The sequence below is a fragment of the Python bivittatus genome, unplaced genomic scaffold, assembly GCF_059951505.1.
Source record: "Python bivittatus isolate LINGU-HERP-01145 unplaced genomic scaffold, Pbiv_v1 ctg000350_np1212, whole genome shotgun sequence".
NCBI classification, from domain to species: Eukaryota; Metazoa; Chordata; class Lepidosauria; order Squamata; family Pythonidae; genus Python; species Python bivittatus.
The window spans coordinates 22,022,585-22,049,528 of record NW_028277074.1 but is presented as its reverse complement, the minus strand read 5'-3'; the positions used below and the strand labels follow the sequence as shown (position 1 = coordinate 22,049,528).

Here is a 26,944-nt window from a genome sequence, read left to right as displayed (position 1 = left end):
CTGGCTAGGTAACATTTTCAGTGCTAGAAGATGTTACCTAGCCAGGTACTGAAACATTTGCAAGAAAACAACCAAGCTCAGAGAACCCTAAGGACTCCACAGTTCAACCCTGAGCTATACATATTCGCTTCAATTCTGCAACTGAATTCAGCATTTCAGACTGATTTTAACTAGAGTTTGTTGTTGCTGTTGTTTTTGTCCACAGCTTTAGACAGTCCCTTTTAGGGCAGATAGTTCCATATTAGGTAAGCAAAGATGCAGTGCACCACTTCGCCAATAGTTTTAGAATCAGCTTATTAGGTTTCTTGGAATACAGCCTTCAATCTGGATTTCAGTTGGCCAGCCATCGTATCGATTGTTACTACTGTCAGGATGAATTATCTGTTTAAAAAGATACATACAAATTGTAATTCAATGTATGGCTTCATAAAACATTAAGAAAGGAAATATTTCTGTGATTTGCTAAACGAAGTATACAGAATGGCTTTAAAACACACCAGAAAATATACTCTTCTGAGAAATATATTAAATCAAACTCCCACACTGAGTGTTTCTGGGAAGACAGAGTTCCAGCACAGAACAGGATTTCCACAGATTTTTAATTATTGATTAGTGCAAAACAAAACAGAACAACAGCAAAAACACTCCTGCTCTGCTAAGGAATATCATTGTTAATCCCAGCCACAGAGGAAAAAGGAGAACACTTGTAAGCAAGGCCCAAGCTTTGGATGGGGATGATATGGTGCTCAGGGTTGGTGTGAGTTGGTCATTCTGTCTTAAAGCCTGATCTAAGTAAAATTTAATGGCAATTAAGGGAACAGAAACAGATTAATTAAAAATCCTACTTTAATATTATTAGCTCATCTATCACATACAAAGATCATAGTGAAGGGATCAAAAACTAAACTGGCAATATCTAAATTGGCAATGTTAACTTCATAGCTTTAGAGTATGTGCAGAGTTCTCAATAGCCAAGCTTCAATACTAACAGCACTTAGCGAAATTGCAAGAGGAAGCAACTAACCACAGATGAGCTAGCTCAGATACTAGGGAAAACTCCTCCCAAGAGACTAAGTCTGAGGCCTGATAAGAGGAGGGAGGACCCAGAACAAGGGTCTGCAGAGACTGACAAGGTATAAGAGTTAGGGGGAACTCCTTTAAATTAATGTAAGCAAACAAGGGTGGGGAATAGAATTAATGTAAGCAAACAAGGGCAGGGAATAATGTATTCTGCTAAAGTTTCTTTGACTGGTTGTAAAACTCATCTCTATTATAGTGGTACTAAGATCTGCCTTTTAAAAAATCCTATAAAAGGCTGTGGTTTTGTCTCCAAGGGTGTGCCACCCTGCTCTCTCTTGGTGCATGGTGTGAGCACTCAGACTTTTGCTTGGCCAAATAAAATGCTGCTTTAGAGAAGTCCCTGCTTGAAGTCTTTTATTTTGTGCTGCTGATTGATTTCAAGTTTTCTGGGTAGCCGTGAACCTTACAACAGGATTACACTCTTGTTTTGAGGTGATTAATTTAAATAATTCTTACCTTTTCCTTTTGTATATTTTCTGGTAGTTCAAAACCTTTTGCAGCTAAAAAGACCCAGCCTGACCTAAACTTCAAATTCCATATTTCCTTACTTCCCAATTCTGCTATTGCCTTTTTCCCATCCTCCTGTAACCTGCAAGAGATAAGAGAATAACTTGAATGTGGTCCTTCTAGGACTCAGACAGCACAAATCAGCAGCTACTGTGGTCAAGTTGTAGGGCAGCTTTCCCAAAACCGGCTCCCTCCAGACATGGTCATTATAGTTGAAATGGCTAGAGTTGTGGTATCAACATGTATGGAGGAAACCCAGCTTGGGAACATTGCTAAAATCAGTTTCAAATATTAGGATCTGTAATCCAGCCTCAGATCTCAAGGAGACCTTCAGATTCAAGAAATACAAATTCATGAAGGTCAAGTGCTTCACTCTTTTAACACTTTCCCTTAAAATTGTGCAAATGAAGAGAATGACAAAGGACGCAACAAAAATATACAAGTTAAGAAATAATTTGGAACATTAAAACTTTTTACATAATGGAGTAGCAATATTAATAACACTGCCCAATTACAATACTACGTTGATAACCTTGTAGTGAATGGAGATGTAGTAGATGCATTAGTAAATATCCTCATGGAACTTACCATGTAATTATCAGTACTATTCAAAAATGGGAAGCCTTAGACATCCATTTGAAGCAATGGCTTTGGAAAAAAGGCATTGTTTGAAACATTAACTGAATTGTGACACATAAACAAGTTTCTGATTATGACAAAAAATCCACAGCAATGCGTATTTGGCAAAACTGGTGAGTAGAACTGATCATAAATTGATATTTTTTGTTAAATGTATTTGTAAGGTTGTGAGGTTCAATAGACGTCTAGATCTGCTTACTTTGACTTTCCATCGTCATGGGTCGCCATAAAGAGTAGAGATCTCTGGGGAGCGTTGTGAATAAAATCAGTCATTGGTCCAGAGAATTCTGTGGGTAGAAAAAAAAAATCCCTCAGGGAAATACCTTATAAATGAAACATTTTCCCACCAAAGCCTCAACTGTATTTCTAGAAGAGGTGAGATCCAAGACATCTGTGGTGAGATGTCTCAGCTTCCACAGGTGAGAGAGCAACGTCCCCTTGCTCTTACATACTCTCTAGTGTGACTCCAGATAATTTGGAGACTCCCTGAATCAGGGATGGGCCGGAGGCCTCATTTTTATAGATTTTCAGTACAAACAACAATGACAAAAAAGGACAAAAAATGTGTGGCAATGTCTTAATGCAACCCCCAGCCTTTTGTACTGACATCCCAAAGTTGGACCTAAGTCCATAACTCATAGGTTTGTATTGTGAAAACACAATACATTCATTTTATGTATTATTTATTTATTTATACATCATGTTTATATGGTTGCCCATCTCACGTAACATGATTTCAGGCGGTGGTATTTAATAAAACCATTAAATAACAGTATTAAAACACAATACCATTAAAAACATTGATGTTATTATTTAAAAAGGCTAGGTGAGAGCATTGGATATCACAAATGGTGGAGCTACCTCAACAGATCACCGTTCCCTTGAGACCCCCCAGCCTGTTGACCCAGCCAAGTTTTGTTGACCTTGGAGCCTTCTCTAGCTGGGATTACTTAAAAGCAGAGTTTCCTGCCTTTGTGAGCTGATAAAAACATGAACACTGTACTGTAAGCCCTAAAATTGGCAGATCACAATTTTAAAAACTACATAAACCCAGTCCAAGTTTCTCTCAGAACTTTAGCGTTGTTCATATGTGTAATGCTGCTGCACTTTTGAGATCTTCAGCCAACCCAAAATGTTAAATGTGGCCTTTGGCCACAAGGTGTCCCCAGGGAGTCAAAACTCAAGATGGGCAGAATTAAAGCCCTGCTTTTTTTATCATGTTTGCACACGTGAATGTTAAAGAGGCCAACAGTTTTGATCATGAGATCACGCCCACCATCTTGACTTTTTTACCTCCCCTGCCACTTATGTTCACCTCTGCTTGGCCACCAAAATATTGGCTACTCCTGTTCTAAACAATGGCCAGCTGTGGGTAATTTAAAACAGCAACAACAACTTTACATTGATAGAGAGAACCCCTTCCATGAAAAATAGAAACCTATCAGTCCAATTCTTTTCCAGTGAAGGCAAAGGAGCAATACAGAGGAAATACTTTGTAGAGGTAGTATTTCAGTTGACCATCCAAACAACTGCCAGATAAATTTAGAATAAACTATTCTAAAGAGTCTGCTCAAAATCATTGCAATATTCTGTCCTTCCCATTCCTCACTTCTCTCTCTTCCAACATTTTGAGACTGATATCTGCCTGGGTAGAAAATAATGTTTATGTGCTCTCCTAAAAATGATCACATTATTTTTTAAATGACTAGTTGTCCTATACTATCATAAAATAATTCTCATGTCTTTTTCACAAATAAACAGGCCAACAGCACAGGTAAGTGGACAGTGGCTAGCATATTTACCGTAAACATGATTGCAAATTGGGCTGTCAAATCAATTTATTTCCACTGAGAATTCCTGAACATCTGTATTGTAGGAGATAATCCTATCTGGACACTTTTAAAATTCCATCTACTCATTTTTATAGTATGGAAAGAAAACCTGTGTGGGCTTGATTTCCACTGCTTCGTAAGCCCAGTTATGGCATTGACTGGAACATGTGAAAAGAGCTCCCATCCAAATGCACAGAGATGAAAAAGAAAGGGGCCCTTCTCTTTCTCCCCTCAGAGCTCCTCAATGGAGCTGACGTTGACTCTCAAAGTACACCCAGAAAGCTGGTTTAACATGCTTTCTTCTGGTCTGAGAGACTGCAAAAAGGAATGCCAGGAAAATTTGGTTGCCCCAGTCATCTGTTCTACTTTGCCTGAGTCATGAGGCCAGCGCAGTGATAGGTAGATTTCCTGACAGGGGGGAAAGAACATCCACTAATCACTTTCCTGCAGGGAAACTGCAAACAGTTTACAGGTCAGTGATGATGATGTCATTTGGATCCCCTGAGAAATCCCATTAACCTGCCTCATTTGTGTAACTAACGTTACACGGTCAGGAAACACTCTGACTCAGATATCCATGACCATGACCAAAGGTGCATTGTTACAGATACAGTACATGCTACAGGAGTCATTCAAATGTACTTGATCACAGAGATACTGTCCTCATAAGCTGATGCTGGACATGAGCTAGCTTCTTACCTCCTTCCCACATGTCAAAATATTTTGCAGCAACAACTTTTCCAGTGTCATCTAAAAGAAACAAAATATATATTCAAAACTGGTGAGAAATACATAGAATGGAAAACTATTTTGGCGTTACATTCAAAAAGCTGCAAACCAAATATTTAATTTCCTTATATAAGCTGGTAGGGAGCCTTAATAAAATTCCTGTGATTGCAAAGTATTGATTTTGCTCATCATCATCATATTTATTTCGGTCATTGACCAATAAAATAGATACAGTAAAACAGACAACAATATTACCCCTTTCATCAATAACTACTAGCAACCATTTGTGGGCGAAGCTTACACATTATGTAGCAAAATTTTGCAACTTTTAAAGAAATAGATCTGTCTTGATTATTTAACAAATAATGCAAATTATGACATCCGATACTGTCCCTGTGGTACAGGTGCCATTGAAACCACAGTCCATGTTCTTTTGTATTGGCAGTATTATAGGGACATTTGCTTTCAGCTGATTACCCCTCTTTTATTTAAATTTCCCAGGCATTCCGATAATTTTTACTTGCATTATTTGTTAAATAATCAAGACAGATCTATTTCTTTAAAAGTTGCAAAATTTTGCTACATAATGTGTAAGCTTTGCCCACAAATGGTTGCTAGTAGTTATTGATGAAAGGGGTAATATTGTTGTCTGTTTTATTGTATCTATTTTATTGGTCAATGACCGAAATAAATATGATGATGATTTTGCTCATCTCCTCTCATGCCACACTTGGCCCCAGTAATGAAAAGGTTTCACAGATCTATACAGTCTGACTAGAATGCACATGGCACGGTTATTATTTATAAATAAACCCTACTTTTGATTGACAGACTTCTAAGGGCAGCTCAAAATAGCAGTACAATTACCAGAAAAAAGGTTTACATTTTTATATGTCCAATATCCATGCAGTATGATAAATAAAACAATTTATAATCACATTCTGAAAATCAGACAATCTGCTGAAACATCATCACAATACATAATGTGCGCGCACACACGCATCAATGTATACACATGTACATAGAGAAGCGAAGAGAAGCACCCATATGGCTAGCACTATGATGGCGCTAAAATGACAAAATGTGCATCCTGATGTCACAATGACCTATTCACCTTTTTGTACTTGTGTCATGATGTCCCCGATAAGGATATAAGGGGTAGAGTTTGCATTGCGATATATCTTTCATCACTTGTTCCCTGCCCCTTGTTCTTCCATGGATGCCCATGGATTTATATTATACAGCACATTTTAAAAAGCCAAGTAAGTCTCTATAAAGCCAAGTGGACACTTAATTGTAGAAGCAAAGTTTTGACTGGGACATCTTGATCATTTTCTTGCACTTCTTTTACATTTACAGGTAGTCCTTGGTTAACAACGGTAATTGGAACTGGAATTTCCATCACTAGGCGATATGGTCATAAAGCGTGATGTCACATGACCAGACTGCTTAGTGACAGCAATCCCAGCAGTCCCTGTTGCAGTCGTTGAGCAGGGATCATGGGTTGTTAAGCAAGGAGCTCCTCGCAACTTCCTGCTGGCATCCAACAACCACAGTAAGTGGGGAAGCCAGCAGGGAGTTGCAAGTCCCAAGTGGCTCGCAAGCAGGCTGGCAGGCAGGTAAGTGGCTGTTGCCGGGTATGGGAGGTTGCGCAGGTGGCTGGTGTGGCACAAGTGTGGTGGGGGTGGCTATGGCTGGGTGGGGAAGGTGTGTGAGAGTGTGCTGGTGGCCGGAGCAGTGCAAATATGGTGGGGACTGGGAGTATCTGCTGCAGGTGGGGGAGGGTGTGTGTGGGGGTGCGGGTGGCTGGTGCAGTGTGAGTGTGGAAGAGCTGGGGATGGCTGCTTCCAGGTGGGGAGGGATTATGAGGGTGCACAGATGGCTGGAGCAGCACAAGCATGGCAGCGCTGGGGGTAGCTGCTGCCAGGTGGGTGCAGAAGGCTGCATGGTTGGCCGGTGAGGTGTGGCACAAGCGTGGCAGGGTTGGCTGCTGCTGGGTGGTGGAAGGTGCACAAGGGTGTGTTGGTTGCCAGTGAGGTGTGACCCTGGCTAGGCTGGGGGTGGCTGCTGCTGGTGGGGGAGACATACCAAAGTGACTTGCCACCTTCCCTGCTGGCTTTCCCATTGACTTTGCTTGTGGGAAGCTGGCAGAGAAGGTTGCAAATGGCAATCAAATGACTGCAGGATGCTGCAATCATCATAAGTGCGAGCCAGTTGCCAAGTGCCCAGATTGTGATCATGTGACCACGGGGGTGCTAGGATGGCCATAACTTCAAGGATCACTTATTAAGTACCACTCATTCAGTGCTGTTGCAACTTTGAATGGTCACTGAACAAGTGGTCATTAACCGAGGGCTACCTGTATTTCAAGTAGGGCCTAGCAGTTTTTTTTCTTTTATAAATGGAAGCAGTAACAGACTTCATTTATTTGGGCTCCAAGATCACCGCAGATGGAGACTGCAGCCATGAAATTAAAAGACGCTTGCTCCTTGGGAGGAAAGCTATGGCAAGCCTAGATAGCATATTAAAAAGCAGAGACGTCACCTTGCCGACAAAGATCCGCATAGTCAAAGCTATGGTTTTTCCAGTAGTAATGTATGGCTGTGAGAGCTGGACCATAAAGAAGGCGGAGCGCCGAAGAATTGATGCCTTTGAACTGTGGTGCTGGAGAAGACTCTTGAGAGTCCCCTGGACTGCTAGGAGGTCAAACCAGTCAATCTTAAAGGAAATCAACCCTGATTGCTCATTGGAAGGATCGATAATGAAGCTCAAGCTCAGATACTTTGGTCACCTAATGCGAAGAGAGGACTCTTTGGAAAAGACCCTGATGCTGGGAAAGATTGAAGGCAAAAGGAGAAGAGGACGGCAGAGGATGAGATGGTTAGATAGCATCACTGAAGCAATGAGCATGAAACTGAGCAAACTCAGGGAGGCAGTGAAGGACCGGAAGGCCTGGCGCAGTATGGTTCATGGGGTCACGGAGAGTCGGACACGACTTAACGACTAAACAACAACAACAAATATATATATATATATATATATATATATATATATTTAATATTATATATTATACATATAATATTATATATTATATTTGATTATAATAGTAAAATCTAATACAAACTAAACTTAAAGAAAGAAAGAGGAGTAAAAAGTGCAAGGAAAAGGAAAGAAAAAGAAAAGAAAAAGTAAGAATATAATAGAGAAAAGAAATATATACTGTAAGTGACTTCCAACCTTCATCACAACAAGTATAAACAAATTTTGTAACTCTTCACCCTCTCTAAAGTTACATTTATCTCTTCATCCCATCTCCTATCTATAAACAAATCCATAAAACATCATCTTTTCAATCCTGGTGTCAGCAGAAAGTCCAAAAAGGGTAGCCAGAAGTAACAACATGTCTTATTTTAACCTTGGTTAAATAAACCAACTTTATATTCCTTCCTTTTATTTTTATTAATCTTTTGTTCATTCAAATATTGTCGTAGGATTTGATTTCTCTTCATTTCTTCCTTGTCCCATTGCAGAGAGTTCTTCAAGGCTTTAACAAGCCTCTTTTGTAAATCCAGTAGGAAAAAAATTATCCAGGTCACTTTTTTGGTTTGTGATTTGTATTTCCCCTTTATTTTTGAAAACTTCAGCCAATTTCTTTTCTAGATCCAGTGAAACAACCTTTTCTAAATCATTATCTTGGCCTGTCAGTTGTGAATCCACTTTCAATACTATCTCTATCTTGCCAGATAAATTTTGTTCTACATCTGACATTTCTTCAATAATATCTTTTGGACACAGTCTATCCATAGAAGCAGACATCATTACTGACATTGTTGATATCATGGCTACTATTTTCTGAATCCATTCTTCAAAAGTCGTCTTCAGTATTTTTATTGTTATAACTATTTTGCAGGCCTGTATATCTTTCCTCTACCTAAAATCTTCAGTGCCCTCTATTGTCCAGTTTTTGAAATCAAGAAATTATTTATCTATGTTGTGTCTTGTAAAAAACAAAACAGAATCTATTTCCCATGAGAAGCTGTTTGTACTTTATAATTAATCCCAAAATCTTATTGTAAAAGTTTCAATGTTTCAATTTTATCTGGACCCTTAATCCATATATAACTTTCTAAGATCAAAATCTTATTTAGTTTTTTGTTGTTTATTTCAGATTCTTTAAATTCTTAAGCTTATAATTAACGTTTTCTTTCATTCAGGATTAAAGACAGACTCACCCGGCATTTTCAAACTTGTCATTCCGAAGCTCTCCAATACCTTAGAAGTAGTTAATAAGCAATTTCCAAAAGTGATTAGAAAGTGAGGTTTACTAACTTAGTCTCCTTTAACAGTCTCTGCTGTGATTGCGAGCAAGATGGTTAATCCTGTTGTCTCCTGCACTCAAACCTGCAGAAAACCACTATCCTGCAGTCTCCTCGTGGGAGGCAGCCATCCAGAGCACATGTGGGCAATCGCCTGTCCTCTGCTTATCTGGAGAGGTTCCAAGGAACTGGTCTACTCACCGGTTCCTTGGTCTTTGCTGCAGTTGTTGGCTCCGCTTTCGCAGAGGTGTCTTTAGTTTCCCATATATCCCCTGGAAGACCTAGCAGTTTTTTCCCCAAAAAATTAAACATATAGGTGTTCATTCAGTGGTATCTGTCAATGAAATATATCTTTTTTCTTCCTGAAATCCCTCTGTACCTCTCACATCTCCTCTAGTAGGCTGGGAGTTTGGGAAATGAAGAAAATGTGTGCTTGTGACAGCTTGCATGAAATTGATTATAGCTACAGGGTTATGGGTTTTTACTTACAGTCTACAATGGCAATATTTATTCCTCTTCCAGCATTTTCTTGTTGTTCACTTATTAGTCTGAAATCGAAATAAATATAAAGTATCAATATAGGATAAGCCTTTCCCATTAAGTTAATTATTGTGTGCCTTAGTATTTTAGATAAATATTTTAATAGGATGCTGGAAGCTTCAGAGCCACATGAATTTAGGAAATGGCTTTGCCATGAAGGACTTTTCTAGATGCGATTCTCGTAACTTTTTTAAAGCTATGGTTTAATAATAAATGGTGATTTAAGGGAATCACACAGTTCTACCTACTATCTCCTTCTTTCTGGAGAGCTGGGATTTTATCTTCTAGAATTTATAGTGAGCATTGCTACTTTGGTAGGTCTCAGTGATGTTGAATGCCAATATGGCCTTAAATACTTACAGTTCATCTTCAAAACAGATTTGGGGAAATCTCTCATTCCCACCTCCACTGCGTATGTGATAAGCATAGCTCCTAGGCAAACATGGAGACCAGTGGCCACATTTCTGTCTTTTGGGAAATGGCACTATAATGGACAACAGAGAAGTAGTCTTTGACATCATACATTCATAACTGAATCTTAGTAGCTATAACCAGAGATTAATTTGTTTAAGCAATTTCTGTTCATTTTATCCTCATTATTGTAGATCTTTTTGAAAAGCCTCATTGGTCAGGATCTTGACAAAATTATAATTATGTTTAATTTTTTGTTGGTGAAATATAACAAACAACTACAACAACAACATACATGAGTGGTTGAATAGTAAAAAAAATCACGTACATTATAAACATAAAGAAGACATTAAAAAAACTTTATTAAGAATTTTAAAAAATAAAGTAGAGATATCAACATCCAAGATACCTGAGAAAATATTCCTTATCCAAGGAAACTCTAGTACTAGAAGATGAAATTAGGTCAGCTATCCAGACATTGTTGGAACACTGTAGGAAACAATGGAATATCTACAGAAATATAGCAGAAATATAGTAAGCAACAGAAGAAGAATCAGTAAAGGTCTGAACCAAACTGTGCCAGAAAATCTGGAAAACAACACAGTCAACAGATTAGAAGAGATCAATCTATATACCAATACAAATAAAGAAAACTTAACAGATATGCAACTATCACACAGTATTCTTAATTTCATATGCTAGCAAAATAATGCTTAGGACCATCCAACACGTATTAGAGTCCTACGTGGAAAAGAGATGCCAGATGTTCAAGCTGGCTTTAGAAAAGGCTGAGGAACAGGAGACATTATTGCTTATGCACATTGGATAACTGAGATAGCCAAAGAATATCAAAAAGAAGTCAATGTGTGCTTTATTGATTATAGAAAGGCCTTTGATTGTATCACCACATCAAACCATAGAACATGCTTAGGAAAATGGGAATCCCAGAACCTCTCACTTCTCCTCATGAGAAACCTATACACAGGTCAGGAAGCCATTGTCTGGATGGAATATGGCAGAAAAGACTGGTTCCAGGTTGGCAAAGGAAGGATACAAGTTTGCGTATTCCCTTCTTCATTATTCAACCAATTTGTTGAATATATATTAAGGGAAGCTGGATTGGAAGAAGATGAGCATAGTTTTAATATCAGACGAAGAAACATCAATAACTTGTGTTATGTTGATGACTCTACTCTGGTAACAGAAAATGCAAATGATCTGAAAACTCTAGTAATGAAAGTCAAGGAGCACAATGAGAAAATGGGATGATTGGGGGAGATGGGCGGCATACAAATTTAAGAATGAATGAATGAATGAATGAATGAATGAATGAATGAATGAAGATTAAATATAAAAAAGACCAAACTAATGACAACAGGTACAGCAATCAGCCTTTGAACAGATAATGAAGATACCTTCAGTGCCTTTTAGGATGTAGTATCAACATTAAAAGAACCAGTAGTCAAGAAATACACCACAGACTAGTACTGTATAAAGTAGTAATGAAAGCCTTGGAAAAGGCATTCAGATGCCATGATATGTCTGTATCGACAAAGATCAGAATTATGTAGGCAATGGTTTTCCCTGTGTTACTCTATGGAAGTGAAAGTTGGATTTGAAGAAGCAAGATAGAAAAAGTATTGGTGCTTTGAACTTGGTATTGGAGAAGACTTCTAAGAATACCATGGATACCCAAGAAAATAATTAAGTGTAGCATAGAACAAATCAGAGTTCTCACTTAGAAATGACCAAACTCAAATTACCATATTTTGTACACATTATATGAAGACCTAGCTCACTTGATAAGTCTGTGAAAAGGCGGAAAGAAGAGGATGACCAGCAGCAGAGTGAATGGGCTTGATTCCAGTGGTGATTGATACACTGTCAGAAGACCTGAAGAGTTGGGTTGGGAACAGATCATCCAGGAGAAGGCCTAGCTAAGTGGTCTCTGAGAGCTGATACTGACTTCTTGGCACATGGTTAATCAAAAGGTAAAAGGAAGCAGAATACCTTTGTTTCAAGAAGATTCTATTTCAGTATCTTACTTTAGCAAAGAATTTGCACTAGGTTCTTAATTCATGTTTGTGTGTAATGCAGAGTCTCACGGTCTTATGTACTTATTTATCTGTACAAGTTAGGGAACTTCTATTCCTGCTTCAGATTGTGTTCCAGAGCATATCATTTTCTCTGTGAAACTGTCCTGTTATCCACAGTATTAATTTGGCATACATTGCCATCTTGTGGTGTGCCCCAAGCTTTTCATTTTCTTTTAGACTTTTCTTGTAAAATTTCCAGCTGCTCTTTTCTCACGATGTATCTGTATCTCTTTTGATAAGGAATGCTTGCATTTCTCTATTGACATTTTTAAAAATGATTTTTCAGTTTAAACTTTTTGTATACAAATAGATTTATTTCATTTACTTTTCTTCTTTTACCTTCCCTAGTAATCAATGTATTTCTCCCAACTGCTATCTACTCTTCACTTCCTGAGTACTGTATCTCAGTATCGCTGTATCTCACTGCAAAAATCCAGATGGCCACTAAATGATAGCACATAGATGAAGTTTTCACTGCACTGTTTCAGTGCCATCTTGATTTTTTTTCCTATACTTGAGGACACCCCTGTTTTTCATTTGTGAAGACAATACTAGTCAGTGGAAACCCCAAGCTGTCATGATTCAGCTGGTTCAGCAGTTGGTGCTGGAATAATTGCACCAACTATTTATCTTTTCAAATGTTCTTAATAAATTCACTTGGTGAGTCTAGCAAATAAGCTATTGGTGTATATGTTAGTTATGTACTTCACCTCAATACAATATACTCTCTCAAACATACACATATCCACAAAAGTATCTTATTCAGTTTTTTAGACTGTGACAACAGTTCAGTCCCTAGGTCACCTTACTGAAATTACATAGTAGGGGTATCCCCAGGGGTTGTCAAAAATTCAAGATGGAAGCCATAACTGTACAGTCAAAGCCCTATTACTTTTTTACAAATGTGGCACACACAATGTTGGTAAAAAATGGGTAGGCTTTGATTGCCTGGTCACATCACCTTGACTTTTTTTTACTCCCCCTCCCCCCCCCCCCAATGCTGCATGACTGCTCCTAATACTAAGTCCCAACATATTTCACTCTTTGGATTTGGGTCAATATTTACATTGCAAGTTGTGTTTACTAAGAAGTGAAAGTTTTCCTTTTATAAAACAAAACACTACCTGACCAACCATCTTAACTAGCAAGAATATAAAATATATTGCGTCTTTAAGATATGACATCTGTAAATCTGTACTCCCTGCCTTCATCTCCCATTTCTTGATGCAAGTTGTCCGACACAAGATGCAGCCAATGAGGTGAAGTGAGGGTGTGCCCTATGCCAATACATCTGCTTGGTTTAACTAAACATGAACTGGATATGTGGGCAGATGACAGTCAAAGGCTTCAGAAACCAAAGGACCTACATTAACACATAGTCCATACAAGAAGACAGACTTTCTTTTGCAGATACAAAAATGAAAACTCAGTACATCTTAAACATATATTTTGGAAATGTGATCACATACTATGCATTTTTGGGTTTTCTGCAAGGTTCTGAAGTTTGTCAAATGTTGATACCAGTGCGTCTTGAGGTATGAAATATGCCAATAATGACCCCAAATACCAAGCGCAGGCAGATGCAAAGATAAATCCTCCAAATTTCATAAAATCTGAAAAAATAGAACAAAACAAGTAAGAAAACCTAAATAAGGCCAGAAAGCGGGGGGGGGAAGGCAAGGATTTAACTCATTGATGCATGAATATATCAAATGACATGTAACTCAGTAGATTACTATTGCTATGTTGATCCGGAAGCAGAGAGAGTATAGAATAGCTTAAATTAAAATATATTATTTAACTGATGCAGCTTAATCTAAGATAGCTGTATGCAGGCTCTGAGCACCCTGATTAAATATGTATTCATTTCATTAATTTTTTTCTTCAATGAATATATGGACCTAGGCTAAGTCCAAAAAATTCAGTAGGATGTATTTCTGGGTATAGTGTTGTACTCTTACTCCTAAATAAAATAGAATGTTAGTTTCAGGTAATAAAAGGAGAAAACACCCAGTTTTAATAACGCATTTTAAGACTGACATTTCTAAGCAGCTAAAATATAAAGTCTGGGAATCAGGCAAGTAGAGTTGGTGTCCTCTCCTTTCAGTTAAAGCAGACTTAACATGAAACAGGTCTGTGACAGTAGTCCAAAGTTATAAGATCAGCTAGGTATAAAGCAGTAAATTATTCATATCTTTGGGACCAATAATAACTAGGAATAAAATATGAGATCTACAAAGCTTATGCTGTAATAAATGTGTGAATCTTCAAGCTCCTTTTTGGTATTTATTGTTCTGAAAAATCACAAAAAATAAAGTATCACATATTCCACTTGACAGTAGCAAAATCAATGCCTGAAAAAATATATCAATGCCTGATTTGTCAGGCAAAATCAATGCCTGACAAATATATAAAGCTATCAGAAATGGAGGAGCAGGCTGCTGGTATATTTCTGATTTTGATAGCTTGTTTTGAGCCAAACTGAATGTGATGTCAATTGAAATTCACATCCAGCTAAGTAGCTATATGAAACTAGGCCATAATCTATATATCTATCAAGAAATTGTTTTACACATGATATGAAAACAGTAATCTTTTTTTAAAAAAGAGCCAAACCCACCATTTTCAATAGACACACACACACAAACACACAGAGGAAGAATTACCAGCTCAGACCTTTGGTTTTGTTTTGCATTAACCTGGTACCCATTGTGAGGGTTCTTTACTTTCCAAGGGGTGGACACACCACAGTGTAGCAGTTCTGTACACAATGCTTTATTGTGGCCTACATCTTCCCCAACAACAGGCTATTGCTCTGGGTTAACTCCACCCTCCTAAGCCTTACAAGTTGATGTAGCCACATAAATAGGTCTTTAATACTCAGTCCCTAAAACAAACAAAAGTCTCAGGTCTGTAAAGTGGCATACAACCTTTGCCTCCCTCCAAATGTTCTTGCGCTGGCTGGGATGAGGTGCTGCCTCAGTGTGGTTGTTCCTTTTCTGGTTGCTGCCAAGCTCCAGGCCAAGCTCCAAGCTCTGCTCTTAAGCAATGTTGCTTCTGAGAGCTCCAGTTGAGCTCCCAAGCCAAGCTCCAGGTAGGAATCCTACCAGGATGCACTACTTACCGTAGCTTGTGGTCCAGGCAGTTGACTGACAATCCTCTTGCCTGCCTGTAATAGCTGTAAATTTCTGGACATTGCCTCCTGCTTCCTAGCCTGCTTGCCATTTTCCTATCTCCTTTTCTCCTACACACCCACCCACAATCTGTCTTAGCTTTTCCTTTTGTAGGCTAAGAGCCTGGGTGGGGTGAGGCTGCCTCTGGACACTGGCATGTTCCTGAAAATGCCAGTGTGGCTCAATTAGCCAGGCAGCTAGAACACTGGCACGGATGCTTGTGAGTAAATTGTGAGTGAGTGAGTGAGTGAGTGAGTGAATGAGCCCATCTCTTAAATTTCTGGGGCCCTTTGGGAAAAAGTCTGAGCTGTGCTGAGCCTTAAGGAAGTGGGGTGGGAAGCATTTCTGCCTGTTTTTCCCAAGCACAGATAGCAACCCCAGCTCTATTCCCTCACTCCCATGGATGTGGAAATAATGGCACCAAGTGTGGGTAGATCATCCACTGGGTACATGTACATATCTTTCTCTTTTGTGGGTATACTTGGACCCTATTAAGAGCACCATGGAAAGACAGTGGAAAAACCTGAAGGGGTTACTTTAGCAACTTGAGAATTCAGGGCTGTTTCCTCCTTTGAACATGTCTCTCTAGCCTTCTATCTCCTATTTCTCTGAAACTTGTTATTCTCCACACTCCTCCCCCTAACTATCCCTTGAAGGTGACTCATTAACCATTCTTTAAAGGCAGAGCTGTGTGTCACAGCCTTTGCCTCATCCCTAACACACAGCTCAGTCTACCTCATGTTTACATTTATCTGAAGTGGTATTCTCCATCAACTCCCAACAGAAGTCTTGTTATATGTATGATTTCTGGTGCTTCAGCAACTATGATATGGTTAGGAACTGATACCTGCCCAGTTCCTATTGGCTACTTTTGGCTGCTACAGCACCTATCCCCTGTCACCCCTGGTTGTTGGCAACTTCTTTTGGCTTGATCAGCAAGACCAATCAGATGAGATATCTGGCCGCCTTTAATGCCAGACTGGCAATCTGAAAAGCACCAAAACAGAATTACTTCAGGATCCTTATCCACATAAAACTGGTACTTTCATGTGGCAGAATGATGCTGGCTGAAGGTGGGTGGGGGCACCCACCAGAGCCTGTCAACAGCCATCAGTTGTTTGGAGACCACAAGAGAAAGACGGTCTTGTCTGTAAGACAGGGAGAGAAAACAAAAAAGAAAAGAATGGGATAAATTGAGGGAGAAAGATTATTATGAAAGAGAGGCAGAAAGATAAACTGAGAAAGAGTGAGCAAGGAAGAGACAAAGGTGAATATGAGAAACAAACCAGCAAGAGTGAACCAGAGAGGACAAGAGAGGGAATACTTGAGAGGGAAAGTGAAAGGACGGTGAGGAAGAGAGACAGGTGAGCACAAGGCGGAGACCAGCAGGTGAGAGAAAGTAAGAGCGAGAGAGGCCAAAACTATGCAGGGAGTTAAAGAAAGTAAGCTGGAGTAAGAACAAGGGAGAGACAGATGAGCAAGTGAAAAAGGCTGGGGAAGGGAGAAAGCATGAGAGACGGAATGAGAGAGAAACTCTGCCTATCATCTGTGGGGTGATTGTAGGCTTCAGTGCCTGATCCATGGGTGAGTGGGGGGTTCCTGATAAAGCAGGAGGGGTGGAAAGCCTTGCTTCCCACAGATCAGTTTCTGACCAACAGCTAAATGCATGCATCTAGCCATCTGTTAAAACTTGCCTCCTCCCCCAGCCCCAGTTCCACGATAGGGACAGCAACTGTTTTTTCCACCAGCAGGAAATCCACAGATTGCTTCTCTTCACTTGTTCCACATTAAAGGTATCAGGGCAATACCACTCACTAGGCCCATTGTTGCATTAGAGTGGAGGCAGAGAAACTTACACAGGCATTCTTTTTTGCCACCTCATAGACTGGAGGAAAGCACACTGAAGCAATTGTGTGGATGTGCCCTGTGTAGTTGTGGTATTGCTTTAAAGTATTCTGGATATACAGGTGAAACTCGAAAAATTAGAATATCGTGCAAATGTTCATTTATTCAGTAAGGCAACTCAAAAGGTGAAACCAATATATGAGATAGACGCATTACATGCAAAGCGAGATATGTCAAGCCTTACTTTGGTATAATTGTGATGATTATGGTGTACAGCTTATGAAAACCCCAAATTCACAATCTCAGAAAATTAGAATATTACATGACATCAATAACACAAGGATTGGAAATAGAACAATATCGGACCTCTGCAAAGTATAAGCATGCATATGTACTCAGTACTTGGTTTGGGCCCCTTTTGCAGCAATGACTGCTGCAATGTGGCGTGGCATGGATGCTATCAGCCTGTGGCACTGCTGAGGTGTTATGGAAGACCAGGATCCTTCAATAGCGGCCTTCAGCTCCGCTGCATTGTTCGGTCTCATGTCCCTCATCTTTCTCTTGGCAATGCCCCATAGATTCTCTATGGGGTTCAGGTCAGGCGAGTTTGCTGGCCAATCAAGCACAGTAATCCCATGGTCATTGAACCAGGTTTTGGTACTTTTGGCAGTGTGGGCAGGTGCCAAGTCCTGCTGGAAAATGAAGTCAGCATCCCCATAAAGCTCATCTGCAGAAGGAAGCATGAAGTGCTCCAAAACCTCCTGGTAGACGGCTGCGTTAACCCTGGACTTAATGAAGCACAGTGGACCAACACCAGCAGATGACATGGCTCCCCAAATCAACACAGACTGTGGAAACTTCACACTGGACTTCAAGCATCGTGCATTGTGTGCCTCTCCATTCTTCCTCCAGACTCTGGGTCCTTGGTTCCCAAATGAGATGCAAAAGTTGCTCTCATCAGAAAAGAGGACTTTGGACCACTGGGCAACAGACCAGTTCTTTTTTTCTGTAGCCCAGGTAAGACGCTTCTGACGTTGTTTGTTGTTCAGGAGTGGCTTGACAAGAGGAATACAACATTTGAAGCCCATGTCCAGGATCCGTCTGTGTGTGGTGGCTCTTGATGCACTATCTCCAGCCTCAGTCCACTCCTTGTGAAAGTCCCCAACACTTTTGAACGGCCTTTTCCTGACAATCCTCTCCAGGCTGTGGTCATCCCTGCTGCTTGTGCACCTTTTTCTACCACACTTTTCCCTTCCACATAACCTTCTATTGATGTGCTTTGATACAGCACTTTGGGAACATCCAACTTCTTTTGCAATTACCTTTTGGGGCTTTCCCTCCTTATGGAGGGTGTCAATGATGGTTTTCTGCACAACTGTCAGGTCAGCAGTCTTTCCCATGCTTGTGATTCCTACTGAACCAGCCTGAGAGACCATTTAAAGGCTCAGGAACCCTTTGCAGGTGTTATGGATTCATTAGCTGATTAGAGTGGGACACTTTGAGCCTAGAATATTGAACCTTTTCACACTATTCTAATTTTCTGAGATTGTGAATTTGGGGTTTTCATAAGCTGTACGCCATAATCATCACAATTATACCTAAATAAGGCCTGACATATCTCGCTTTGCATGTAATGCGTCTATCTCATATATTGGTTTCACCTTTTGAGTTGCCTTACTGACATAAATGAACATTTGCACGATATTCTAATTTTTCGAGTTTCACCTGTATGTAATCATTTGAAAACCTTTCGATCCACTTACTTGCACAAGAAAAAAAAGAGTGAACCAAGACTAAAGTGTTTTGTACATGTTTGTTCCCAATGAATACTAAATTCACTTCTATTATCCCCTTTTAATTAACCATTTTAAACCATTTCCCAGCAGAAGTGGCTTCAGCAGGAATTAGAGAACAGTGGGAATCATCTTAATATTTCTGATAAATCTTCAGTAATGTTTGTTGAAAGACAGAGTGGAAAGTTTATAATTCAGTATTCCATAGTTTGGGGGGGCAAGAAAATCATTCCAGAAAATGCAAGGGGACAAACTATACGTACAATAGGGTCAGGAAACCTATGGATGGCATATGGCCCCTGAAGCATCAAAGGTTGTGCCGTCAAAATTTTGCAGCAAGATGTGGGGCAGTGCAATTTTTGTCTGATTTACAGGTGGAGGTGCCTGTAACAGACTGTGATGATATCATAGGGCAAATGCTGCACTTACATACATGTGTCACAACGTCTGATACAAGTGCCAAGTTATGTCATTTATGTGAGAATGTAATCACACATGTGTCCTCATTTGCTCCCTCCCTTCCACCACCACCCCGCCTTGGAGGGGCTGGATTAAGATTAGAAATGGGAGTGCAATATCCCCATGAGGAAAATGGTCCCATTTCTATTCTTAAAAGCCACCACAGTCTGGTGAAGTTAAACCCTGAACCTGTAGGAAGTTGCCAATCCCTGCTGTCAGAATTATAACAGCTAGTAAACAAGGGAATAGTTTAATGCTTTTAAGCCTGGGGAGAGCATACTGCAGCAGAAATAAAAATCAACTGTTATGCATTTATTCTGAAAACTAATCAGATATTTTTCATCTACTAATGCATGACAAATTATATACATTGATGAGTAATGTATGTCGTTCTATAATACAGCCATTCTGGCTGCACAGTGTCTTATTAATATCTTAAAGCAAATAAGAATCTGGACTTTGAACTCTATTTAGCATTAAAAGCCAACAACCATGGAAAGTTACATTGCAGGAGAGCGTTATAATATTCAGTTCTATTTAACAGACTATGGAAAACCTGCATACAAGCCCTACCCTTCTTTCTGGCTCTCTCTCTCTCTCTCATTTCTTTTGTTAAAACACACACATACTATCAAGCCTATCACCATTAATTTAGCATTCAACATTTTACAACAGCCTTCATGATCTAGTGCCCTCCTTGAACTATGGGTCCTACCACTCACAGCCAACATGCTCAATCCCTCAAATGCAATTGTGCGCTAGACCCATCTTTACAGAGGGTTTGCAATTATTTCCAATTTATTCTGCACTGTACAATTACTCTAAGGCCCTACCAAACAAGATTCATTGGCTTAAAATATTTCATTCTGCTGTGGAGGAATAGTGGAAATTGAAAGCTAGAAGTTACTATGCAGCCAGAAGCCTGGATAAATTCTGGAGTGTAAAATAAGACACTGAAATGTACTTCTCTAGCCTCTCTTCTGGGCTATTGAACCAAGCTTATGAAGTAAAGGTACTATATTTTTTAAACATAGGAGACACAGTGAAATAAGTGGGAATTGATTTCTATAGTACTGGAAAATACTATTTTGAGACGTAGAATAAGGCCCTTCCCTTTCTTGATCTTACAATATTTGCCATGATAAAAATCAGAGAATCTCTGTTTGAAACAGAAGAACATTGTACAATCATAAACAAAAGCCATGATAGAATATATTAGAACTGTTTCTCTGTCACACAGATAACACTCAGTACGCTCAGAAATAGGGTGCTCTTTCTGAATTTGAGAAATGATCATGCTGCCCTCCACAGGCCCTGCCTCTAGGTCCTTGGCTGAGCTGCAGCTGCTACGAATTGAGAGACAAAAGTTTTGTACCTGCTCTAGCACACAGGTGCCATTTTACTAATATATCATATACAAGATACAAAGATACAAAATACTTTAATGACCAAGTATAAAATATATACAAGGAATTTGTCTTCAGTGACGAACAGCAAGATCAACGGTGCGTTTGGATAGCAACAGAAAAATAATAAACAGTAACAATAACACTGCCCAGTAAAATAACTTTTTCAAAGGGAGAAGCCACTGTCCAGTATATATCAAGTCATATAGTTAACAGAGCAATGGCACAAGGGAAAAAACTTTTCCGATGTCTAGATGTTTTAACATATGGTGCTCTGTAACGCTGTCCTGAAGGAAGAAGTTTTTGCTGTGCTGCTGTGCTGTGCTGCTAATATATTTGATATATTAGTAAATTTGGAGGGAAGGGCCCACTGAAGCTCTGTTATTAAAAGAAAAAAAACCCCAAAACAAAACAGTCAGCTCTGTTAGAAATGCTGATTGGAAAAACAAGAAGAAAAGAAAAAACCAAGGTAGAGTATGGGACAGAATGGGATGTAAAGAATACTCACCCCTGCAGCCAATCCGCATCAGCATCATTTTTGTGAATTTCTAGGACTCTCCAAAACCACCCTTCAGCCAGTTGCAAATCTTTATGACAACTTCAGCCCACTGCACAAATAATAGCTTTAGCTGGTGGGAAAAAGCTGGAAGCATATTATTGCTGCACCTGCCTGTTTCCTTGTCACACCCTAAGTTACAACTGAGGGTGAGCAAAGGGAAGGCACGTCCAGCGGAGTGGTGAAGAAGGAAGGTTGATTGATGGAAAAGGAACTGCCTGGAGGTTGTGTAATCAGCCGGCTGGGGAGCTTTTGAACATTTCCTGCCCATCAAGTGTTCGCCTGTCCTACCTGGGAAACAAGTTCTAAAGTAAACTTAGTAAATAAGGAGGGAAGTTGTGGCACTTTAATAATTTAGAAAGAAATGCCAGCTGTTATGACAGGGCTTTTTGACCTTCAGGTGCCAAGCGTAGATGTTGGCTTGTGGCTTAGAAGCTTTTTCTTCCTCCTGCTAGCAAAAAACTGCTATGTATAAACCCATACAAAGTTAGGGGTGATGATGATGATGATTTCTTTGACCTCTATACACATTGCACTTTTTCTTTGAAGACATTGGACAATGTATTTTTCTTCTCTCTTAACAAATAATTTTTAAAAACCCAGAGAAAAGCATAAATATAAGATTGTTAATGTCAAGTTTTTGCAAAACTCAGCTAATTTATTAGAGCATTTATGACATTTATTTATCCTATTTGTATCTTATTTCAAGACTAAACTCTTCTTTAGGATATGCAATTATGTCCTCCATTTCCAAATGAATGAATGAATGAATGAATGAATGAATGAATGAATGAATGTTGTTAATAAAATAATATCCAACACCCTTTTTCATATTATACTTCTTTCACTGAATTATCTACCAAAATTCCAAACAGCACTGTGGCTTTACTACTACATTCCTAAAATACTTATATAAAAGATTATCCTGTGCTACAGATTTATGATTTATTCTTTAGCTACAGTATTGGCATTCCCCCCACCCCCTGCTTTTCAGCTACCAACCAACATGCTTCAATAAAACCCAATATATATTTAAGGCTATATACAGTAAATGTGATGGGTGGATGGATGGATGGATGGATGGATGGATGGATGGATGGATGAATGGATGGATGAATAATAAGCAAGCAAGAAAGAAAACATACAGTTTCTGTAGTTTTACAACATACGCTTACCTAAACGAAGAATAATTAGTTCAGTGGTAGTTTAGACCTCATAGTTTCCTTTGTATTATTAATGCTTCAGTTCCAGCAGATACATTTGCCAGTGCTTTTTGCTTTCTCATTTTTGTAGTTCTAAATCCCCTATGATTGGAGTGTGAGGATAAGTAAACTCTTAACTGGATACAAAAAACAAAGATCATTTGTTTGGGAGAGCATGTAAGATTGCCTCCTTGTGTGTAGTGCCTCAAATTCTGTTTTTAGTGCCGCAGATCTTAAGACAAAATTGGGGTTTATGCTGCTGTCATAATAGCTGTAGTATATTTTCAGGCAGTATTTCTGTACAGGACAACATGTGAAAATAAATGTTTACAGGGAAAGGAAAAGGAATTTTACTATCTGGAGAAGCAAGTGACCCACACTGTTACGGCAACCAAAGTTGATTCAGTTATTTTGGCTTCTGTGAGAGAATCCTAGGAGTGTTTTCCTTCACCCTGGCAATAAAATTACAACAAAACAAGTTCATTAGTTACATTGATATGACACCTCAGTTGTGTCCATTACCAATATCCTGTCATGGTAGGGCAATCCCATTATTTTGTGGGGGGGGTGTGTCTCATTTTTACTCTGTCATCCTATCTTGACTGAAGATCTTCCACTTTCTAAATTACTCTGTTCATTCAACCTTACAGTCCTCTATTGGTGGAACTATTTATTGAACAATGTGATCTCAGACATTTCCCTGCCCCCTGCTGTTGTTTAAAAAATGTTTCCTATAATAAAAAGCATGCAATAAGAACCTGGCATGTTCCACAACATGTTTATTTGCAGCATTACATTTGGGTCTCATAGGAACGGCACTGTAGGCTCTTGCTATTTTCATCAAAATGTCAAAATCTCCATCCCACTTGTACACGTGCATGACATCATTATGCATGCACAGAAGGGGGAGGGCCTGTGTCGTAATAGTGCCATGCTGTTTTCAACATTCTGCCCTTCTTAAGAATGCTGTTGCTGCTGGGCTGGTTCCTCATTTTATCAATGGCTGTTTTGTGACTGGTCTTAAACAATTTAGCAGCCATTTTGTAAACAGCAAGTTTCTCATGGCAGCTATATTGTATGTCTATCATATGCACATTCAGAATGTGCGCCTGGCCCCAAAAGTTTACCTACTTCGGTGTGCAGTATTGCCTTTAAACAAAAGGAGCTATTTTCCTCCTGATGTAAAAGCTGCCTACTCCAGAGGTGATTATGTGCCATCAAGTCATTTTCAACTCCTACCGACCACGTAGTTTTTCCCCATGACGATCTATCCATAACCTGGTCTTTCAGATCTTCTAACGGTGCTGTCATTGCAACTGTAACTGAGTCCATCCACCTTGCTACTGGTCCTCCATTCCATATGTAAGGCGTCCCATTTTTTCTTTTCTTTTTTTCCAAGCTCCTTTTGCATGGCTTTTGATAACCATGCAAAACTTCAGATGATCACTCAAGGGCAGGAAAGAGCTTTAGTTTCTGTGCAGCCCAAATCTATTGAGGCAATCAGGCTCAGTATAAGTATAAAAAAACATACATACATACATTGTTTGCTCACATTTTGCCTTCAAATTTCCCATTATTTTCATTGGTATGTTTTGGAGAGTATGGACTTGCATATGTAACATGGTGCCATGTTCACCTAGGTATAATATATATGGCATTATGAGGATTAAGCACAAGTACATACATTAAAAAGCTAGATCCATAAACAACTTTAGAGAAAAATACTGTATTATATTGTGTACATCTGAGAACAGATTACCCTAGAAAGGTTTTTAAAGAAACTCCAACAATTCAAAAATCACTAAAGACTAAATAAATAAAACATGGTAGCTCACAATTTTGACAAGTTTTATGGTTTTATTTATCAGTTATAATGCACTTACATTATTCTTACTCTTGTACAAAGATTGAAAAGTAAAGGTGTTCCTGCTGACATGTTCATCATATGAGAATCATTACCAAAGGAAAAGAGAATTAGAAGGGAACATGAAAGCAAGCAAATACAGATACCAATTTTTGAAGTTACATGATCTTGGCATTTCATTGGATCTGTACAGGGGGCCTCCCTGTTTTCAGCTATACATGCATAGGTAACCCCTGGATGGCTGATACCAGCATATCCTCTATCCAATTCTGCAGTCCCAGGGCAAAAGATGTATATCTCTCTTTGCATAGTCATATAGCCACTGTACAAATTTCTCAAAAACATACTCCTAACAATCACTTTGAATAGGATAACTGAGACCTGGCTGGATCCAGAGGTGGAGGAGCCCTCTTGGAGTTATGCCCAGACAGGATTCAAGTGTGGTATCAGCCGAGATCCTGGGGCAGAGGTGGAGGTGTGGCAATTGTCATCTGGGAATCTCTTATGGCTTTCAGGGGTGTTGCACCACAGGTCACTTGGTGTGAAACCCTGTTCATTAAGTTGGGCTCTAGGTATCAGTTGGGTTGGCTGCTATTGTACCACCCTCGCTACTGCACAGCAGTTTCCTTGCCTGAGCTCCTTGATGCAATCTCTGGGTTGGCAGTGGAGTTCCCCAAGCTTATGGTCTTGGGGGACTTCAATCTGCCTTCTCTAGGGATGGGATCTGAGGTGGCTCATGAGTTCAGGGCCACCAGGACAACCATGGGCCTATCCCAAATCATCCAGAGCCTGACACGGGACAGTGGCCATGCATAAGATCTGTTGTTCCTATTGGAGCAGTGGCTATGTGAAACTGGAGGAGCTTTTGGTGTCCCCCATGTCATGGTTGGATCACACCCTGATTATGATGGGATTCTCTAATGTCACTATCCACTGCAGGGTTAGGAACCCATTATATTGGTCTGCCCTGACAACTAATGGACCCGGATGGATTTCAGAGGGACCTGGGGGTGTTCCTGCTGGTCTGCTGTACAGTCCATCCGAAGCCTTGGTCGCTGCTTGGAATAAAGAGGTGGCTAAGGCTTTGGATCAGATTGCGCCCATGCAACCTCTCCCCGCTTGGGGATCCCAGCGCTCCCCTTGGTTTATGCAGGAGCTGAAGGAGTTGAAGCAAGAGAAGAGATGTCTAGAGCATTGCTGGTGCTTGATGAGGAAGGAACTCAACCAAACATGAATTAGAGCTGCTATTAAGGCCTACCTAGTGGCAGTAAGGGTAGTGAAGCGTCATTACTTCTCTGCTGTTATTATGTCCACAGATAGCCACCCCACAGTCCTGTTTCAGGTGACATGAGCCTTCTTGGGCAAGGATGGCTTGGAGAACCTTCTCCAGGGGTGCGCGGAGGAATTTTCCCAGCATCTGTTGGATAAAATTGCTCAGATTCATTTTCAGTTGGATGCTGGCTTTGTTGCAGGTCCGGTGGAGATGCCTAGGGAGGAGTCTTCTATCTGGGAATGGTTTGAACCTGTTGGACCTGAGGAAGTGGACAGAATCTTTAGGGCTGTGAGGTCAGCTACCTGCTCTTTTGCCATGCCCCTCTAAAGCAGCCCAGGGGGTGTTGTGTGAGTGAGTTCTAGCGATGATTAATGCTTCCTTGAGTGAAGGGGTGGTTCCTTCACCTCTTAAGGAGGCTTTGGTTTGCCCCTTTCTCAAGAGGCCATCTCTGGATCCCACTATACTGGGCAATTACTGTCCAATATCTAAGCTCCCTTTTTTGGGGATGATTGAGAAGGTGGTTGTGCAGCAGCTTCAGAGGATGTTGGATGAAGCAGAGTATCTGGATCCCTTTCAGTCAGGATTCAGGCCTGGGTATGGGATGGAAAAAGCATTGGTCGCACTTTTGGATGATCTCTGGCAAGGACAGGATGGGGGCTGTGCATCCATCCTTGCCTTACTTGACCTCTCTGTGGCTTTCAATACCATCAACCATGGTATCCTTCTGGATCAACTCAGATGATTGGGAGTGGGTGGCATGATGTTGTGCCAGTTTACCTCCTGGACCAATTCCAGTCAATGGTGGTTGGGGAGAGATCTCACTCTCGGCTCTTGTTATGTGGGGTGCCGTAGGGTTCGGTACTCTCCCCCTATTTAACATCTACATGAGACCTCTTGGTAAGATTATCCATCACCATGAGGTGAGGTATCATCAGTATGCTGATGATACTCAATTATACATCTCTGCCTCTGGCGAATTAAGCGATGCTGTGAATGTCTTATCCCAGTGCCCAGAGGCTGTGAGAGTCTGGATGGGGAGCAACAGGCTTCAGCTGAACCCTGGCAAGACTGAGTGGCTTTGGGTTTTGGGACCCTCTGGTTCTAGGACTATGCCAACTTTGGTGCTGATGGGGTGGCACTGCCCCAAACAGACCTGGTGCGTAATCTGGGGGTCCTCCTGAACTCACGACTCCTGCTTGAAGAGCAGGTGGCAGTCGTGGCTA

General features: G+C 40.1%; 1 protein-coding gene across 2 annotated transcripts; it reads right to left on the bottom strand.

The window, feature by feature from the left end:
* Window positions 1-32: 32 nt before the first annotated feature.
* FAM3B (FAM3 metabolism regulating signaling molecule B) lies at window positions 33-21,576 on the bottom strand. 2 transcript variants are annotated; one of them, XM_025172101.2, is made up of 9 exons: window positions 21,335-21,576; window positions 16,336-16,471; window positions 13,620-13,763; window positions 10,004-10,127; window positions 9,593-9,651; window positions 4,758-4,808; window positions 2,426-2,513; window positions 1,537-1,669; window positions 33-381 (listed from the first exon to the last, which is right to left on the bottom strand). In XM_025172101.2, the coding sequence occupies exons 3-9, from the start codon at window positions 13,756-13,758 to the stop codon at window positions 289-291; spliced, it is 687 nt and encodes a 228-aa protein (XP_025027869.1). In that variant the 5' UTR covers window positions 13,759-13,763; window positions 16,336-16,471; window positions 21,335-21,576; the 3' UTR covers window positions 33-288. The 2 variants fall into 2 exon arrangements, with proteins under 2 accessions (XP_025027869.1, XP_025027868.1); XM_025172100.2 differs by lacking the exon at window positions 16,336-16,471.
* Window positions 21,577-26,944: the final 5,368 nt, after the last annotated feature.

Excerpts from the sequence above, each read along its gene's own strand:
- FAM3B (XM_025172100.2), bottom strand. The coding sequence starts at position 21,362 with ATGATGCTGATGCGGATTGGCTGCAGGG. Across the intron at positions 9,652-10,003 it reads ATCTGTTTTGAAGATGAACT|ACTAATAAGTGAACAACAAG; the intron begins GTAAGTATTTAA and ends TTTCGATTTCAG. Across the intron at positions 2,514-4,757 it reads TTTTGACATGTGGGAAGGAG|AATTCTCTGGACCAATGACT; the intron begins GTAAGAAGCTAG and ends TTCTACCCACAG.